This window comes from Syzygium oleosum, unplaced genomic scaffold (genome assembly GCF_021117445.2).
Source record: "Syzygium oleosum isolate NSW1041296 unplaced genomic scaffold, Sole_v2.1 Sole_v2.04, whole genome shotgun sequence".
In the NCBI taxonomy this organism is placed as follows: domain Eukaryota; kingdom Viridiplantae; phylum Streptophyta; class Magnoliopsida; order Myrtales; family Myrtaceae; genus Syzygium; species Syzygium oleosum.
In genome coordinates, this window is record NW_026607488.1 from 13,109,888 (window position 1) to 13,128,966 (window position 19,079).

Consider the following 19,079-nt stretch of genomic DNA (forward strand, 5'->3'; position numbering starts at 1 on the left):
GGTATTAAAAGCTTACCACAATTATCGTATCATCTTAATTAAAAAAAGAGAATATATATATATAGTGCTTCGATCCAATAGAAAGAATATGATCCGATGTGTTCAAAGCATTATGAGGTGAACTTTGTCCATCATTTTAGTTGGGGAATAAGTCTATAAATATATTATATTCAAAGTCACCATATCAAATGGAAAAACTTGATAGATTCTTCACATTGGTGGTAATACATAATGTGACGGCCCAAGCCAAGCGGCGGAGCACGGGGAGGAGGGATGGCGGCGCGTCCACGCCACTACTCCGGACGTGCGCATGTAAGTGGGGTACCTCTCCTATCCCACATCGCCTAGGGAGGAAGCCTTAGGCTTGCCTATAAAGGCTTGAGGAGCCTTAACTTAGTACGACGCATTTTAAATCCGTGAGGACTCCGGTCCAAAGCAGACAATATCGTGCTAAGGTGGGGCCTTGGGTCGTTACAAGTGGTATCAGAGCCAACTCCCGACCGCATGTGGGGCCACAGCGAGGGTGCTGTGCCCGTAAGGGGGGAAGAGTGTGACAGCCCAAGCCAAGCGGCAGAGGGCGGGGAGGAGGGATGGCGGTGTGTCCACGCCACTACCCCGAACGTGTGCAGGGAAGTGGGGTACCTCTCCTGTCCTACATCGCCTAGGGAGGAAGCCTTAGGCTTGCTTATAAAGGCTTGAGGAGCCTTAACCTAGTACGACGCGTTTTAAATCCATGATGACTCCGGCCCAAAGTGGACAATATCGTGCTAGGATGGGGCCTCGGGTCGTTACACATAATAGCTGCTTTATCCTTCGAAACGTGAGCTACTGCTAGAGATCAGCATACACTTCTTGTTTAGCCCGATGCTATGAGCCTTTGACCCAAAAATTGCACATTTATCCTCCCTTTAATCTATATAAACTACGAGATCTTGCGATTGAAAAGCACCAAGGAAGCTCATCTCTCTCCAGAAAGAAACTCAAAAGGACAAACTTTCAAATCTCTCAATTTCCAACAAAACATGGCCATGAAAGTTGAGGTTGTCTCCACAGAGAGCATCAAGCCTTCCTCTCCAACTCCATCTCACCACAGGGAGTTCAAGTTCTGCCTCCTTGACCAGCTGGCTCCACCATTTTACGTTCCAGCCGTCCTGTTCTACTCGGCTCCCGATGACAAGGCAGTGCCGAACTCTGCCTCAGTGACAGGAAACTTGAAAGCTTCGCTCTCGCAGGCACTTTCCCTCTTCTACCCTCTAGGTGGAAGGGTGAAAGGCAATGCTGCCATCGATTGCAATGACGACGGCGCGCTCTATTTGGAGGCGAAAGCTCACTTCGAGTTGTCTGAAGTCCTGTCAAACCCCGACATCAATCAGCTGCAGCAATTCCTTCCATTCTCTCCATACACTAACAGTCCCAACATTGAGGAGCAAGTCATTGTAGGGGTCCAAGCTGCTTTCTTTGACTGTGGCAGTATTGGGATCGGCATCTGTATCTCTCACAAGATCGCTGACGGCGCATCGGTCTCCGCTTTCCTCAATTCATGGTCTGAAATTGCTGTCAATGGCGTCGATGGCAAAGCCAACCTCAAAACCCCCTTCTTGAAAGCATCTGAGCTGTTCCAACCAAAGGACATAAACTTCCAAATGCCATCTGGGGTCATCAGCAGAGAGAAGCTTTTAACCAAGAGGTTTCGTTTCGACGGCGAGAGCTTGGTCCGTCTCAGGGCCAGGTTTGTCAGTGCTACTCCTACTCGTGTCGAGGCCGTGACTGCCCTCATATGGAAATCGGCCGTGGAGGCAGCAAGGAAGAGGCCGGACTGGAACAAGACGTGTCCCCCATCATCAGCAGTGACACATGTGGTGAACATAAGAAGCAGGATAAGGCCCCAACCATTGCCTGAGAATGCCTTGGGCAATCTGTGGCAGTCCATTGTGGCACCACTCGTGGAACCAATCGAGAAAGTTGAATTGCAGGACTTTGCAGGCATTCTCAGGAAATCAATAAGGGCAATTGATAGCGAATATTTGAGCGTGCTTCAAGGCGAGAATGGATTGGCCAAGGCCTGCGAGAGCCTTATGGCGGCACGGAAGCTGGTGGCTGCGTCTGCGGGAGAGATTGAGCTCTACAGGTTCAGCAGCTGGGCGAGGTTCCCGTTCTACGAGGTGGATTTTGGCTGGGGAAGGCCCGCTTGGGTGTGCACCACCAGTGTTCCCATGAAAAATGTGGTGATTTTGATGGGAACTAGGTGTGGGGATGGGATTGAAGCATGGATCACCTTGGCCGAGCACGACATGATCGAGTTCGAGCGCAACGATGAGTTGCTGCAGTTCATTGCGCCAAGCCCTTGATTATGAGATGCGCGATGCAACAATGATGGCGATTCTTTATTGTTCTTACTGGTTTAATGGTTTGCGTATTATTGTACTTGTGTGATTCAAACAGTATACAAAAGTAATGTGCATCGATTATAATATATGAATTATTATTCATGTTATTATCCATTTGCTTTGATTTTTCTTGTTCCATCTATCGACATTTCACTTTGGAAAACCTTGTCGAAATGAGAAGTACAGTATTTGATGTGCATTGTGGCATATTATTAAAAAAAAATTGTCGTAACGGCATTTTTGTCAATTCATAAAATATTCAAAATGAGTAAATAACAAGTTCAAACACCATGAGAAAAATTAAATACGAAATCAATACTTTTTTTGTAATATCAAAGCGCATTAATCCAAGCTTGGTACTGCGGTCATAGAATCCATTATTAACACGAGCAAAGCTAAATGTATCAAAAAAATCTTATTAATTTTGTTTACTAAATGATATGGTATTTTTATATTGGGTATTTCAAGAAGCCAATGATTCATGCATGATTTTCAGTTACTTCAATACCCAATCGTAACTTGAAATATCATTCGTTTTTTCTGGTCGAAAACTTGCAACATCAATTAATAAGTAAATTTTAGTAAGATATCTATGTACATCTAACATTTTTTTTTTAGTTCTGCTATGTACATCTAACATTTTCCGATTAAAACTTGTTCACAATTTTTTTTTGCCACATAATTATGTACTCACAGACATTGAGGATCAAACATCTAACACGAAAATTGACTAATTCTAAAATTGCATTGGGTTATAAACAACGTACATCAGCGGATAAAGCCAACAACATGAATCTCAGCCCTAAAATTTTCAAGCAATTAACTATTGTGCAAGTTTGTGTGAAAGTTTGCGTAATCACAACCAATTATTCTAAAAAGTAAAGCTATTCCAGTTTAAAATTCAAATAGTCTAATACTTTCCCTAAAGTGTAGGCTGTACTTTGCCTTATGACCAGAGCATGGAAATATATAGGAGTGGAGTCAAATAGCGGTGGTCTCATTAAAATTTCACATGATATACAAGTAGCAAATCCCGTGTTCAAATATTTCGAGACTTCTTTTTGCCTCTCCTATTGTGTTTTTTTACATTTTCGTCTTAAGCCAAAGTCCAACATACACGTGAGAGGGAGCGTTAGAGTATTCAAATATCAATGTACGTATTCATCTAACAACTTTAACTTAATAGTACAATTAGCAATGGTCCCACCAAAATTTCATAATTCTATATAACAAATAAATACTCTATCCTTTACCCGGATCGATAGTGAAATGAACATGTCTTTTGGTACGTTTTTCTATGTGTGCATATTTCCCTTATGTGTATTTGAATGATGTTTGATTTGATCAAGCAAAGCAAGTGGATTGACTAGCTTCATTTCTTCTCTATGTTAGATAGTTATCCCTTCCATAACGTCAAAAGCCTAATTAAACTAGGGCGGCCGCAGTACATAGGTTAATTTATAGACAGAGCATTTTCCTTAATCACGTCGACATGTCAACTAAAGTAAGATCAAAATGGATAAACAGCATGCCAAAAATATCATATGACTTATTTAACAGGAAAACACCCAAGATTTTTCATCAAAAGAGTAACCGAGGAAGGTTCCTAACAATCTCTTGCAGAAAAGAAGAAAAGTCCCACGAGCATTTACGAGCTCTAGCGTACGATTTCTTAATAAGACAGTATAGATGCACCTTATTTCAGTCAGATTTTATTAGGCTTTGCACTTGTTACGTTATTATCCTTTCGCCGGTTTAAACTTTTGAGTTCATATTTGAGTTGGATTTGCTTGTATAATATAGAAGTCAGGTTCTGCCCCACTTTTGTTTTGAGTATGCCGCCGCCTATTCATCAATTCTTTTGTTCCTAATCCGGTTTGTACGTGGGAGGTGTTGACACTTAAATTTCGCCAACAAGTCAAACAATGCATTTAAAAATAAAATCATTTAGGGATTGGAGATCTCTCATCGTGACAGAGTACGTTCCTTGAACCAAAAATAGTTAGTTTATACAATTCTACATCAACTACATTCCACTCGCACAAATAGAATAAGTTCTATGCATTTAAATCGCATTTTTTAGGCCATTCATGAATAGATTGAAGAATTAACGTTTTGGTCGAATTGAGAAACTTAACCCTTAATTTTATTTTTTTTGGTCGAAATAAAGCTGCATTTCATTTAAGTAGGAGAACCAGAAAGACCCATTAAATGGGCTTCAGTACACAAAAGATCTAAAAGAGTTTGAGGAGGCGAAACAACCCAATTTGAAGGTAGGGAATTGCGTCCGTGGGCTTTAGCGGCTCAGTCCGCAATAAAATTTGCCTCCCTTCTACAGTGTTGGATCCGAATATGAGGAAAACACTCTAACAAAGCAACACATTCGGACAAGAGAGCTCGACCTCCCAAGGTGTCGACGGGGGACGTGCAAGGCATTGACCAAAGTAAGATTATCGACTCCAACACTAGATTCTCCTTTTCTCTCTCACGCTGGATCAGAAATTTTAGGGTTTGTAACAAAGCATGTGTTTCCACTTGTAGGGAGGAAGCTGCACGGACAAAAGAAGAGAATCCATCAACAAGCCTTCCCTGGTGATCACGACACACGCAAGCTACTACTCCTTCTTCCCTTCCCGGTGTGTAGGCTCCATCAATATTTATTTTAAGATTCCCGAGCGTCGGTGGACACCAAATCTGGGATGAGCTGGTTGGGTTTTGGAGGGTTTTCGCGTTGTGCAGGCCCCAAGTGCTAACGATTCTCGAACTTGCGAGAGCGGTTTCTACAGTAAAAGCCGGATCTGGGCGTTGTTTTCTGAATACGAAATGGTTCCGTGCCTTCCATATCTGCCAAAGGACCGAGGCTATGACTTTCAGATCAGGTGAGTTGTCCCGATTTGCTGTCCGATCTGCTAACCAAGCTTCGATTCTTGATAAACCTTGTGATGGAATATGTATGCCAAGTTGTGGGTGTGACCAAACTCTGTTTGTCCATGGGCATAACAGGAAAAGGTGTTCGATTGTCTCTGGGACTTCTTCATTGCACAATGTGCAAAACGGATCTGGTACGATTTTTCTTCGATAGAGATTTTTCCTTTGTGGGTAAAGCATTTTGGCATAGAGACCACATAAAAATTCTTACTTTAGGAGTAATTTTCAAATTCCAAATCCTTCTCCAAAGGCTACGGGGCACTTGATAGGAAGATGATGCTGAATCATGGCTTTTGTTGTGCTCGGCTGCTTTTATGCTGTTGTATCCATTCTTTACTGAATACTCGCCTGATTGAGTCCCTGTCCATATCAGCTGGTCAATTGTTATTTGAGGTCTAACTGGGATCGATAGAATTTCATTGACTGTTTGAGCATCAAAGCTATCCTTAAGACGCTGGGTATTCCATGTATTCTCCTCTGAATTAATGAAATCAGCCACCAAGGAAGGTTCACCTCTGGGTGCAGGTCCTCCAATTACTCCCCTTCTCAACCATTTGTCTTCTCTAACTCTTATTTTCTTTCCATCCCCCACTGACCACTGCACCTGATGAGCAATTGAGTCTCTTCCCATTAGTAAGCTTTGCCACCCCCACGAAGAACGTGTGCCTTTTTCCGCATGCCAAAAGTCTCTATGTGGAAAGTAGATTCCTTTTAGTATCTGGCTCCAAAGAGATGACGAGTTTTGAGAGAGTCTCCTGGCCTGTTTACCCAGCATTGCTTTGTTTAAGACAATTAAGTCTCTGAAGCCTAACCCTCCCATGTCTTTCCTAATTTTGAGAATTTCCCATCTTTTCCAATGCATGCCTGGTTTAGCTACAGTGTTCTTCCACCAAAAGGCAGCAATTCTCTGCTCAATTGTCTTACAAATGGACACTGGGACTTTAAAAATAGACATTGCATGCTGTGGAAGAGCCTGAACCACAGTTTTAATAAGAATTTCTTTTCCTGCTTTGGACATTAAATTCTCCTTCCATCCTTCCAGTTTAGTATTCACTCTCCCCAAGATCCATGCGAACATTTCTTTTTTAGAACATCCCCAATCCGATGGAATTCCTAAATATTTACCTGTTTTATCAATCACAGGAACTCTCAGCTCTCTAGCTAGATTTACTTTTAGGCTTCGAGGGCAATCTCTACTGAAAAATATTCCAGACTTGTTGAGATTAATCGTTTGTCCTGAAGCTAGACAATACTGGTTTAGAACGTTAGCCAGATTCTGGCATTCCTGTAACTTCCCGTCTAAAAAGAAGATAGAATCATCTGCATAGAATAAGTGGGAAAGAGTGGGACACCACCTGTTTAGTTTGATGCCTTTGATGTTGCCAATCTCCACGGCTTTCTTGATAAGCGTAGATAGAACATTTGCCACCAAGATGAAGAGATAAGGGGATAGCGGGTCTCCTTGTCTAATACCCCTTGACGGTTGAAAGTACCGAGAAGGTTGTCCGTTAAATTTCACACTAAAGGAAACAGTAGATACGCATTGCATCACCCATTGTACCCACTTATGGTGGAATCCCATTTTGATTAGGCAGGCCTCCAAAAAATCCCACTCTATTCGATCATAGGCTTTTTGCATATCCAACTTCAATATGGCCTGAAATTTCTTCTTTCGCCTTCTGACTCTAAGTTGATGGAGTACCTCTTGCACAACTAGGATGTTGTCTTGAATTTGTCTCCCACTCACGAATGCACTTTGCTCCATTGCAATTAGTTCGGGTAACCAAGTCTTCAATCGGTTAGCTATCACCTTAGCGATAATTTTGTATACAAAGTTGCACAGGCTAATAGGGCGAAACTGTTCTAGTCTTTCTGGGTTAGGTATTTTGGGTATGAGGGAAATCACGGTTTTGTTAAAGTCTGGTTGCATCACCCCGGATACAAAAAAATCTCTCACTGCTTTGAAAATATCGCACTTCAAAATTTCCCAATGGTGTTGATAAAATAGCCCATTAAGACCATCCGGCCCGGGTGCTTTTGAGGCCCCTAGCTGGAAAACTACTCCCTTTACTTCCTCTAAAGTAACCTCAGCTACTAACTGGTCATTTATTTCCTTCGACACCACCTGGGGGCACTGATCCAACACGGGCTGGAAGTCTCAAAACCCAACTGATTGATACAAATTTTCAAAATAATCTATGGTCATATTCTTCAGTTGGTCCTGGTCCCTAATCCAATCTCCATCTGAAACTTAACCCTTAATTGAAAACAAAAATATCGCGACAATTCATGTGGACATTCCTTCCATCTCAGAATACAGATTTAGAGTTTTAAATTTCAAATTTTCATCTATAGATCAAAGGTTGACTTTTTCGGTTGGGTCCACAAAGGTTAAGTGCACGACCCAGTGCCCGTACCTGGATCCCGGCACCCAGGCCCCCTAGGTCCACAAAGGCCGTGCCCGGGTACCTAGAACTCAAGCTCGGATCTCCTATGCCCAAGCCCAGGTCCATCTAGGTGAGGATTAGGATCCCGGTGTCCATGCCCGAGTCCATCAAGGCAAGGCTTGGGACCACAGTGCTCGTACCACGGTCAATCAAGGCCAGGCTGGAGACCCCGATGCCCGAGTTTGAAACCTTAATGCTTGTGCTCGAATCTACTACGCCCCAGCCTGGGTCTACGAGGGCAAGGTCCGAGACCTTGGTGTCCGTGCTTGGCTCCATTGAGGTGAGGCCCGACATCCTAGTGCTTGAGCCCGTGTCCATTGATGCTGGGCTCAAGTCCTAGCGATCAAGCCTAATCGTGGGGGCTTCGGGCCCAGTCTCGATGAACTTGGGCTCAAGCGTTGGGGACTTGAGCTCGGTGCCAAAGATCCGACCACGGGCACTAGGGTCTTGAGTTCAGCCTCTATGGACTTGCCTGAGCATTGGGATCTTGTGCCCGGGCACCAGGGACCCAAGCATGGGCACTGGACCTAGCCTTGATGGGCCCATGCCCAAGCGCCGATTTTCAGGGCCCCTCTTCAATGGACTTGGACACTTCAAGGACCCGAGTAGAGGCACCAAGGTTCGGTGCCCAGCCTCAATGGACCTGGGCCTCAGGCTCAATGGAACTAGCTCAGGCGTAAGGGATGCGAGCATAGTCACTGGGGCCTCCTAGGCGGGGGCGCCAGGAAGTCATGAACAAGCACCAGGTTCTTAATTCCATTTTTTTGTGTACGCGGGATGGTGGTTGTGCTCTTGCTCGGACCCTAGTACAGGCACCAGGTCTGGTGACCCGAGTGCAAGCACCAAGGTTTGACACCCAGCCTCAATGGACCTGGGCCTCAGCCTTGATGGACCTTGTGACATCCCGAATTTCGGCCCATTTTTGGGATTTATAAAACGGGTATTTCGTCAGTGCGCTTATAGTAAAAATCTCGCCCGGGAACTGATCACTCCCGGTTATTATTTTTAAATCTTGAGATTTCGCTAGAATCGCATTCGATCGAATTTGGCCGTTATTTAGAGCCCAAACTTTGGTGTCGAATTTCTCGGAGTTCCGGGACGAATTTAATTGGACGGTGTCAATATTATTGTGGCCAGCGTCGGTATTACCCTGAGTATGTGAAAAGTGGATTTTTGACTGGGTGCGGATTTGGACTGGTAGACCTCCCTCGTAGTGTGTTTCGAGTTATTTTATTTTGGCCCGTTGTCTTATATTATTGTTTGGGATTTTTCGGGGACAGTTAGATCTTTTTCCGAGTTTGAATCGCGACAGTTAGAATAATATTTAGTTTGAACCGTGTCCGTTGGTTCGCGCTCGAGGATAAATATTAGCTTTTTCTTTCTCTCTCTCTCCTTTCTCCTCTGCGCCGCGCCACCCACCCCCGTGCAACGTCCCCTCCTGCGCACGTCTCTCTCTCTCTCTTTCTCTCTCTCCCTCCTCCCTCTGTCGCGCTGAGCACGTCCCCTCCTGCGCACGTCTCTCTCTCTCTCTCCTTCTTTCCCTCTCTCTTTCCTCCTCTGCGCGCACGTCTTCCCCATGCAGACCAACCCCCCCTGACACACTTCTTCTCTCTCCTCCCTTCTCTCTTCCTTCTTCTCCTTTCTTCTTCTTTCTTTTCCTTGTTCTTCGCCGGCGTCTCGGTTCTGCTTCGCCCCGCTCCTACTCGCCCAGCCGACCGCCGCCCGAGCCCGCCTGACCGCCGAGCGCCGCCGCCGTCTTCCTCACGCCGCCGTGTCGCCCGATAGCCCCGCCCCGACGCCGCCTCCCTTTCTTCCCAAGCGCGCGAGCTCGGCTCGCCGCCACTGCCTGTCTCGGCCCGTCACTGCCCAGCCGGCCGCCTTGCTCCGCTCTGCCGTCCAGCTTGCCGCCGCGGGAGCTCAGCCAGTCGCCTTCGCCGCTCGTTTGTTCGCGGACCTGGGAGCTCACCGATCTGAGCTCGTCCGTTCCGTGCCGTCCACCGCCGCTGTTGCGAGTCGCCGCCGCGTCGCCCAGCCGTCCCCGTCGTTCTTTGCTCGCCGGCCGGCTCCTCCATCGCCAGCTCGCCCGGCCAGCTCACCGCCGGTCCGCCATCTCTCCCCCTCAGCCCCGATCCCTCTCTCCCTCACCCACCCTCCCCCCCCGGCTCACTCTCTTTCTCCCCTGTTCAGCTCGTCGCCGCCGCGTCGCCGTCGCCGCCGGTCGCCGCCCCGACCCAGCCGGCCCAGCCGTAGCCGGCTCGTCGCCCACGCGACAAGCCGCACGCCCGTCGCCGTGCCCGTTCCGCGCCCGTGCCCGTGCTTGTGCCCGTGGCCGGGGGGCTGTGCCCATGGCCGAGCGCCGTGGCCGAGCTCGCCCGGCGCCGTGCCCGTCCAACCGGGCGCGTCGCCGTCCGACTAGGCGCGTCGCCCGTCCGTTCGCCCGTGCGCCCCTTGGCACGCCGCACGGCCATCGCGCCGCGCGCCAGCACGCCGATCGGCCATTTCGCCCGCATTGGCCGGCCACCGCGCTGTTGGCCCGCGCCCGCGCCCGATCCGATACTGTTCACCCGGGCCATTTTGGGCCCGAGCCGACTTTTCCCGGGCCAAACTTAGGTAAGTGACTTCCTAAACTCTACCTAGTACTTTGGGTATTTTTAGACTTGTTTAGGGTGAAATTTAGTACCGGCTTAGGAATTTAATTAGACGTGGGCTAATTAGACTAATTGTGCTTAATTGGTGAATTATTGTGGCGATAATTGTGTGGCTGATTTAGCGATTGACTGAGATAAATATGCCTGACTGAATTGTCGTGGCGCTTGTGGGTGAATTGGATTATTTGAATGTGCCGACATGAATGTCGAATCGGTGGATTGATGTGGGGAGTGTGAATTAAATTGGTTGTTATAGTGTGTCAGATTGACATTGGTGTGAGCTTGGTAATTTGATTGTGAAATGTACGACGTGTTAGATGACAGATTGTGTGGTGGTGCATGTGCATGAGAGAAATGTCCTGAGGCGTGGTTACGCGGGACTGAGCCCGGCTTGATCTGAGGGCTGCCAACCTGAGGCGTGGTTACGCGGGTGTGGCTAGAAAGGCAAGTGATGACCTGAGGCGTGGTTATGCGGGTCGAGAGAAATGTCCTGAGGCGTGGTTACGCGGGACTGAGCCCGGCTTGATCTGAGGGCTGCCAACCTGAGGCGTGGTTACGCGGGTGTGGCTAGAAAGGCAAGTAATGACCTGAGGCGTGGTTACGCGGGTCGAGAGAAATGTCCTGAGGCGTGGTTACGCGGGACTGAGCCCGGCTTGATCTGAGGGCTGGCCTGAGGCGTGTTGACGCGGGCCGTGTGAAAGGACCTGGGAGGTCGTGAGAAAGTTGCTCGGCCACGCATGCGAATTGAGTGTGATTGAATTGACTGGTTGAATTAGTTGGAATGATTGAGTGAAAGCGTGGTTGGTGTTTGAGCAATTTGTGATTTGTTATTTAATTACTATTATTGCCTTATCACGTGACGACTAACGTGTAGAGTTGGCATGGACTTGATGACGAGGTGAGTACAATGATGTGAATTTTATATGTTATAGGGTAGATTGCATGTCTGACTTGTCTGGGTACGCATTGGCCTACGTGGGGTTTAGGGGGTTGCTTATTGAGACTCGTTCTCACGATTATTATATAACCATTTCAGATCCGCAACCGTAATCGATTCGGAGACGCCGCTAGAGCACCACAGGGATTGAAGAATAGATCATTTACCCTGTCTTTTGAGTACCTTTTGTAGAGGAGATAAGTTTGTCATCCACCGCCCCCTTTTGAAAACTGTGGTTCTAAATTGGTAGCCCGAGTTATCGTTTTGTATAGTGACTACTTTATGATGGTATGCAATTATTGTTTCGTACTATCCCTTTGTCATTGTTTATTGTCTGGGTTAATTAGTTTCGCTTCCGCTTGCTTTTATTGTTGGGTGTTTCGTTTGGGTCGGCGACGCGTCTTGGGACGTCGCGTTCAATGATCGACCATCGAGGGATGACCGCGCGCTCGTAGGGTGCAGGGCGTGACATCCCCTTTGATTTGGTATCAGAGCAAGGTCAGCTCGATCCAAGTGGTCGAAACCTGGAGTGATAAGGAGCGATGACTTTGGGGTAGTCAGTTAGGGAGTCTTGTGTGTCATGCGTATCCCAGACTGTATGATTGTGATTGCTGAGTGGTTTTTATGCAATATTATGTGAGGTGCAGGTGCGTCAGGACTTGAGGTAAGTGCACGAACTCTGTTGGTTGTGATTGGGTGTTGTTGTGGTTGGCTGCCTGCTTAATGAAATGTGTTGTGATGCACTGCCTAGGGCTTAGACTGGTATAGTTGGCCTAGGTTTCTAATTCCTGCGTGGAATTTAGCAAGTGAGCCTTGTGAGGACCGGTAAGATGAGCGATCGAGGTCGAGGTAGAGGTCGAGGTCGAGGTCGTATAGCCCCGCAAGCTGGAGTTGTGGGGATCCCAGTTGGATGAAGTGTGGAGGGTACTTGAGGAAGCGGGATTATTATCGGGTAGACGAGACGGGAGAAAGGAGCGCGGCTGCCGCTTGCTGCAGTACCCGGTGAGATCATAGGGAATAATGGAAATCGGGGAATAATGTGATTAGTGGAAATCCGGGTATAGTGCGAGTGAATGCGAACAGGCCGATGTCAAGCTAGTTGAGCAATTTCGAGGTTGAAACCCCGAAGTTTAATGGGAGAGGCGACCCCGATTTGCACCAAGATGGGTAGAAGAGCTAGAGAAAGCTTTTGAGGTCTTTGGGGTGTCTTGAAGAAGAGAAAGTGACATTGCTGATCTATCGCTTCAGAATAATGCAAGTGATTGGTGGAGGGCCACCGGAGGTCAAGTATTCCCACTGTCTTGCCCGAATTGGATTGTTTTTACCGAGACCTTCAACGGCAAGTATTTCTCGGAAAGTGCCGGAGAAAGAAATTGGCTGAATTTATGGGGCTCCGCCAAGGTCAGAGATCGGTAGATCAGTATGAGGCCGAGTTCGCAAGACTGTCCAAATTTGCCCCCAGGATGGTGGAGGACCCGATGGACAAAGCTAGGAGGTTCCGGGATGGGCTGAAGCCGGACCTTCGCAGTCAGATGATCTCGTTGAACTTGAGAGGCTACAATGAGATATATGAAAGGGCTCAGGCAATTGAGCGAGATCAGATGGATCGAGTTGCCGCTTCTGGATCGCGGTATGCTCTGGCTAGGGACAACCGTCAACTGGGGAAAGGACCCATGACGGGAAATAGTCGCTTCGTTCCACCCGCTCGGAGGAATATCGGGAAGCCAAACCGTTACCAGAATGCCCCGTGTAGGTTGTGTGGTGGAAAACACGGGAATGGACCTTGTCCAAATAGGGGCGGAGCATGTTTTACATGTGGTGGAAGGGGCCACCGAGATGAGAGAATGTCCAAACAACAAGCGGGCCGGGTCACTCGCACCGCCGCCGCCGCCCGGAATGGAAATCAAATTAGAGCTATCCAGCCGGCCAATCGAGAATCGGCCGCCGGCCCGAGGACGGGTATATGCAATGGCAAGGAGGGAGGCTCGGGGACGCGCTGGCGTGGTCACAGTGCACGGTCTCTCTCGTGATCATGCTGCTTATGCCTTGTTTGATCCGGGCGTCGCATTCATTTATATACGAGCGATTCGTTGAATTATCGGGATTGAGCCAAAATTGCTTGATGTTATCTTTGTGTGTGACTACTCCATTGAATGATAAAGTGCTGATTACGTTTGGGTGTCCCGATTGTAAAATAGTGATTGGCGATAGAGAAGGAAGGAAAGATTTGGCGGTATTATGTATGCATGACTTCGATGCGATTATTGGTATGGACTGGCTAGTCAAGCAGAGAGCTGTTATGGACTGTAGTAGCAGGGTGATCCAGTTTAATCCGGCTGAACATCCTAGATTTGAGTTTGTGGGAAACCGAGGAGGAACCTCGATCCCCTGGATTTCATCGCTCGAGGTAACAAAGCTGTTGGATGAAGGGTGCCAAGGATTTCTGGCAAATGTAATCGATTCGACGGCTGGAGAGTCGAGACTAGAAGACATAGCCGTGGTGTGCAACTTTCCGATGTCTTTCCTCGGGGAATTGCGGGCCCGCCACGATCGAGAAGTGGAGTTCGCGATTGAGTTAGCCCCGGGGACGGAACCGATCTCGAAAGCACCCTATAGGATGTCACTTGTCGGAATTGAAGGAATTAAAAGTCCAAATGCAAGAGTTGTTGGACAAAGGCTTCATTCGCCCTAGTGCGTCTCCATGGGGAGCGCCAGTGTTATTCGTGAGGAAAAAGGATGGATCCTTGAGGTTGTGCATTGACTACAGACAATTGAACCAGGTGACCATTAAGAATAAGTATCCGTTGCCAAGGATTGATGACCTATTTGATCAGTTGCAAGGGGCGTCGGTGTTTTCAAAAATCGATCTGAGGACTGGCTATCACCAATTGAGGATCAAGAAGGAGGACGTGCCGAAGTCGGCATTTAGGACGAGGTATGGACACTATGAGTTTACGATAATGCCGTTTGGACTGACGAACGCCCCTGCAGCCTTTATGGATTTAATGAATCGGGTATTCAAGGAATTTTTAGATCAGTTTGTGATCGTGTTCATAGATGATATTCTGGTGTATTCAAAGAGTTCCGTCAAGCACGAGGTACATTTGGAAGAGGTTCTACGGACCTTAAGAGAACACGCACTCTACGCTAAGTTCAGTAAGTGCGAATTCTGGCTTCACCAAGTGGCGTTCTTAGGACATGTGATATCCGGGAAGGAATTGCGGTGGACCCGACAAAGATTGAAGCCGTCACGAATTGGCCGAGACCGACAACGATAGAACCGAGGTTCGGAGCTTCCTCGGACTAGCAGGTTATTATAGACGCTTCGTGGAGAAGTTTTCGGCATTAGCGACGCCGTTGACGCGGTTGCTAAAGAAGGAGACGAGGTTTGAATGGACGGACAAGTGCGAAAGGAGCTTCCAAGAATTAAAACAGAGATTGACGACCGCGCCAGTGTTAACGATCCCGTCAGGCCCGGGAGGATATGAGATTTACAGTGACGCGTCATTAAGAGGATTGGGATGCGTGCTAATGCAACATGGGAAAGTAGTGGCATACGCATCGCGACAGTTGAGGCCACACGAGCAGAACTATCCGACGCATGACTTAGAATTGACCGCGATTATTTTCGCTCTTAAGATTTGGAGACACTACCTGTGTGGGGAGAAATTTCAGATTTATACGGACCATCAAAGTTTAAGGTACTTATTCTCCCAAAAGGAATTAAATATGAGACAGCGCCGTTGGATGGAACTCCTTAAGGATTACGACTGCGAGATTATGTATCACCCTGGAAAAGCTAATAAGGTAGCGGATGCACTGAGTCGGAAATCGAGCATCGCGCATATGATGGTCAAGGAGTGGACTCTGTTGGAGGGAGTTCGGGATTCGGAATTTAAGTTTGAAGTGAATCATGTCTCAAGTCTACTTGCAGCGTTGAGGATTGAACCAGAAATACAGACTAAGATTAAGGCTTTACAATCGACGGACCCGGAGACTCAGAAGATTTTGAGTATGGATGCCACAAAAAGGAAATCGGATTTTCAGGTATCCGAGGATGGAATTCTAAAGTTCCGTGGACGGTTATGTGTACCCAGTGATACAGAACTGAAGGAAGAGATTTTGTCTGAAGCACACCGTAGCAATTACAGTATTCACCCGGGTAGTACGAAAATGTATCAGAACTTGCGACAGCATTATTGGTGGAACGGCATGAAAGTGGACGTAGCCAAGCACGTGGCCAAGTGTTTAACATGTCAGCAAGTGAAGGCACAACATTGTAAGCCGGGTGGAATGTTGCAGCCATTGGAAATTCCCGAGTGGAAATGGGAACACATCACGATGGACTTTGTAATGGGATTACCGAGAAGTCAAAGGGGTCATGATTCGATTTGGGTGGTAGTCGACCGATTGACAAAGTCAGCGCATTTTCTACCTGTACGAAAGGACTTCGCCTTGGAAAGGTATGCCGAGATTTACGTGCGACAAATAGTTCGTCTGCACGGAGTGCCAGTGACAATCACTTCAGACCGGGATCTTAAATTTACTGCCGCCTTTTGGAAAAGCCTTCATGCGGCATTAGGAACGAAGTTACAGTTTAGCACGGCCTATCATCCCCAGACGGATGGCCAGTCTGAAAGGACAATTCAGACCTTGGAAGATATGCTACGAGCATGTGTTTTGGATTTTAAGGGTGGTTGGGAGGAACAGCTACATTTGGTGGAATTCGCCTACAACAATAGCTACCAGCAAAGTATCAGAATGGCACCATTCGAGGCACTTTATGGCAGGGCTTGCAGAACACCGGTTTGTTGGGATGAAGTTGGTGAGAGGAGCATCACAGGTCCCGAGTTGGTTCAGCAATCAGTCAAAACAGTCAAGGTAATTCGGGATAGGCTTAAGACCGCTTAGAGCCGCCAAAAGAATTATGCGGACCGGAGACGTAGGCCTTTGGAATTTCAAGTGGGGGACCACGTTTTCCTCAAGGTATCGCCTATGAGAGGATTATCTCGGTTTGGTAAGAAAGGGAAGTTGAGCCCGAGGTACGTGGGCCCATTCGAGATCTTAGAGAGAATTGGTACCTTGGCTTACCGTCTCGCGCTACCATCAAATTTGTCTCAAGTGCACAACGTATTCCACGTGTCAATGTTAAGAAAGTATGAACCGGACCCGACCCACGTGCTGAACTACGAGGAGATAGACATGGACGACAGAGTGTCATATGTGGAAAAGCCAGTACGGATCGAGGACAGAATAGAAAGAATGCTGCGGAACAAGAAAATTCCGATGGTCAAGGTGATTTGGGAGCACCATGGAACTGAAGGTGCGACGTGGGAAGGCGAAGAGTTGATGCGACACCAATACCCCCATTTGTTTGAATAGCTGGGTTGGTCTGTAAATTTCGAGGACGAAATTTTTGTAAGGGGGGAAGAGTTGTGACATCCCGAATTTCGGCCCATTTTTGGGATTTATAAAACGGGTATTTCGTCAGTGCGCTTATAGTAAAAATCTCGCCCGGGAACTGATCACTCCCGGTTATTATTTTTAAATCTTGAGATTTCGCTAGAATCGCATTCGATCGAATTTGGCCGTTATTTAGAGCCCAAACTTTGGTGTCGAATTTCTCGGAGTTCCGGGACGAATTTAATTGGACGGTGTCGATATTATTGTGGCCAGCGTCGGTATTACCCGGAGTATGTGAAAAGTGGATTTTTGACCGGGTGCGGATTTGGACTGGTAGACCTCCCTCGTAGTGTGTTTCGAGTTATTTTATTTTGGCCCGTTGTCTTATATTATTGTTTGGGATTTTTCGGGGACAGTTAGATCTTTTTCCGAGTTTGAATCGCGACAGTTAGAATAATATTTAGTTTGAACCGTGTCCGTTGGTTCACGCTCGAGGATAAATATTAGCTTTTTCTTTCTCTCTCTCTCCTTTCTCCTCTGCGCCGCGTCACCCACCCCCGTGCAACGTCCCCTCCTGCGCACGTCTCTCTCTCTCTCTTTCTCTCTCTCCCTCCTCCCTCTGTCGCGCTGAGCACGTCCCCTCCTGCGCACGTCTCTCTCTCTCTCTCCTTCTTTCCCTCTCTCTTTCCTCCTCTGCGCGCACGTCTTCCCCATGCAGACCAACCCCCCCCGACACACTTCTTCTCTCTCCTCCCTTCTCTCTTCCTTCTTCTCCTTTCTTCTTCTTTCTTTTCCTTGTTCTTCGCCGGCGTCAGTTCCGCTTCGCCCGCTCCCTCGCCCGGCCCGACCGCCGCCCGAGCCCGCCTCGACCGCCGAGCGCCGCCGCCGTCTTCCTCGCGCCGCCGTGTCGCCCGATAGCCCCGCCCCGACGCCGCCTCCCTTTCTTCCCAAGCGCGAGCTCGGCTCGCCGCCACTTCACTGTCTCGGCCCGTCACACGCTGCCCGGCCGGCCGCCTTGCTCCGCTCTGCCGTCCAGCCCGCCACCGCGGGAGCTCAGCCAGTCGCCTTCGCCGCTCGTTTGTTCGCGGACCTGGGAGCTCGCCGATCTGAGCTCGTCCGTTCCGTGCCGTCCCACCGGCTGTTGCGAGTCGCGCCGCGTCGCCCGGCCCGTCCCCGTCGTTCTTTGCTCGCCACGTAGGCTCCTCCATCGCCCGGCCGCCGGCCGGCTCATCGCCGGTCCGCCATCTCTCCCCCTCGCCCCGATCCCTCTCTCCCTCACCCTCACCTCTCCCGGCTCACTCTCTTTCTCCCCCTGTTCAGCTCGTCGCCGCCGCGTGTCGTGCCGCCGCGGTCGCCCGGCCAACCGGCCCGGCTCGACCCGGCCCAGCCCAGCGAGCCGTAGCCGGCTCGTCGCCCACGCGACCAAGCCGCACGCCCGTCGCCGTGCCCGTTCCCGTGCCCGTGCCCGTGCTTGTGCCCGTGGCCGAGGGCGTGCCCATGGCCGAGCGCCGTGGCGGCTCGCCTGGCGCCGTGCCCGTCCGACCCGGGCGCGTCGCCCGTCCGACTAGGCGCGTCGCCCGTCCGTTCGCCCGTGCGCCCCTTGACACGCCGCACGGCCATCGCGCCAGCGCGCCCGGGCACGCCGATCGGCCATTGTGCCCGCATTGGCCGGCCACCGCGCCTGTTGGCCGCGCCGCGCCCGATCCCGTCTTGTTCACCGGGCCATTTTGGGCCCGAGCCGACTTTTCCCGGGCCAAACTTAGGTAAGTGACTTCCTAAACTCTACCTAGTACTTTGGGTATTTTTAGACTTGTTTAGGGTGAAATTTAGTACCGGCTTAGGAATTTAATTAGACGTGGGCTAATTAGACTGATTGTGCTTAATTGGTGAATTATTGTGGCGATAATTGTGTGGCTGATTTAGCGATTGACTTAGATAAATATGCCTGACTGAATTGTCGTGGCGCTTGTGGGTGAATTGGATTATTTGAATGTGCCGACATGAATGTCGAATCGGTGGATTGATGTGGGGAGTGTGAATTAAATTGGTTGTTATAGTGTGTCAGATTGACATTGGTGTGAGCTTGGTAATTTGATTGTGAAATGTACGACGTGTTAGATGACAGATTGTGTGGTGGTGCATGTGCATGAGAGAAATGTCCTGAGGCGTGGTTACGCGGGACTGAGCCCGGCTTGATCTGAGGGCTGCCAACCTGAGGCGTGGTTACGCGGGTATGGCTAGAAAGGCAAGTGATGACCTGAGGCGTGGTTACGCGGGTCGAGAGAAATGTCCTGAGGCGTGGTTACGCGGGACTGAGCCCGGCTTGATC

At 48.8% G+C, this 19,079-nt stretch overlaps 1 protein-coding gene across 1 annotated transcript; it reads left to right on the forward strand.

Moving 5' to 3' along the window:
* The first annotated feature begins 947 nt into the window (after positions 1 to 947).
* On the forward strand, positions 948 to 2,381 carry LOC115679380 (stemmadenine O-acetyltransferase-like). The gene has a single exon (XM_030602963.2). The coding sequence runs from the start codon at positions 1,023 to 1,025 to the stop codon at positions 2,346 to 2,348; it is 1,326 nt and encodes a 441-aa protein (XP_030458823.1). The 5' UTR covers positions 948 to 1,022; the 3' UTR covers positions 2,349 to 2,381.
* The last annotated feature ends 16,698 nt before the right edge of the window (positions 2,382 to 19,079 follow it).

Bases quoted from the DNA above. Each gene is read 5' to 3' on its own strand.
- LOC115679380 (XM_030602963.2), top strand. From the start codon at position 1,023: ATGGCCATGAAAGTTGAGGTTGTCTCCACAGAGAGCATCAAGCCTTCC.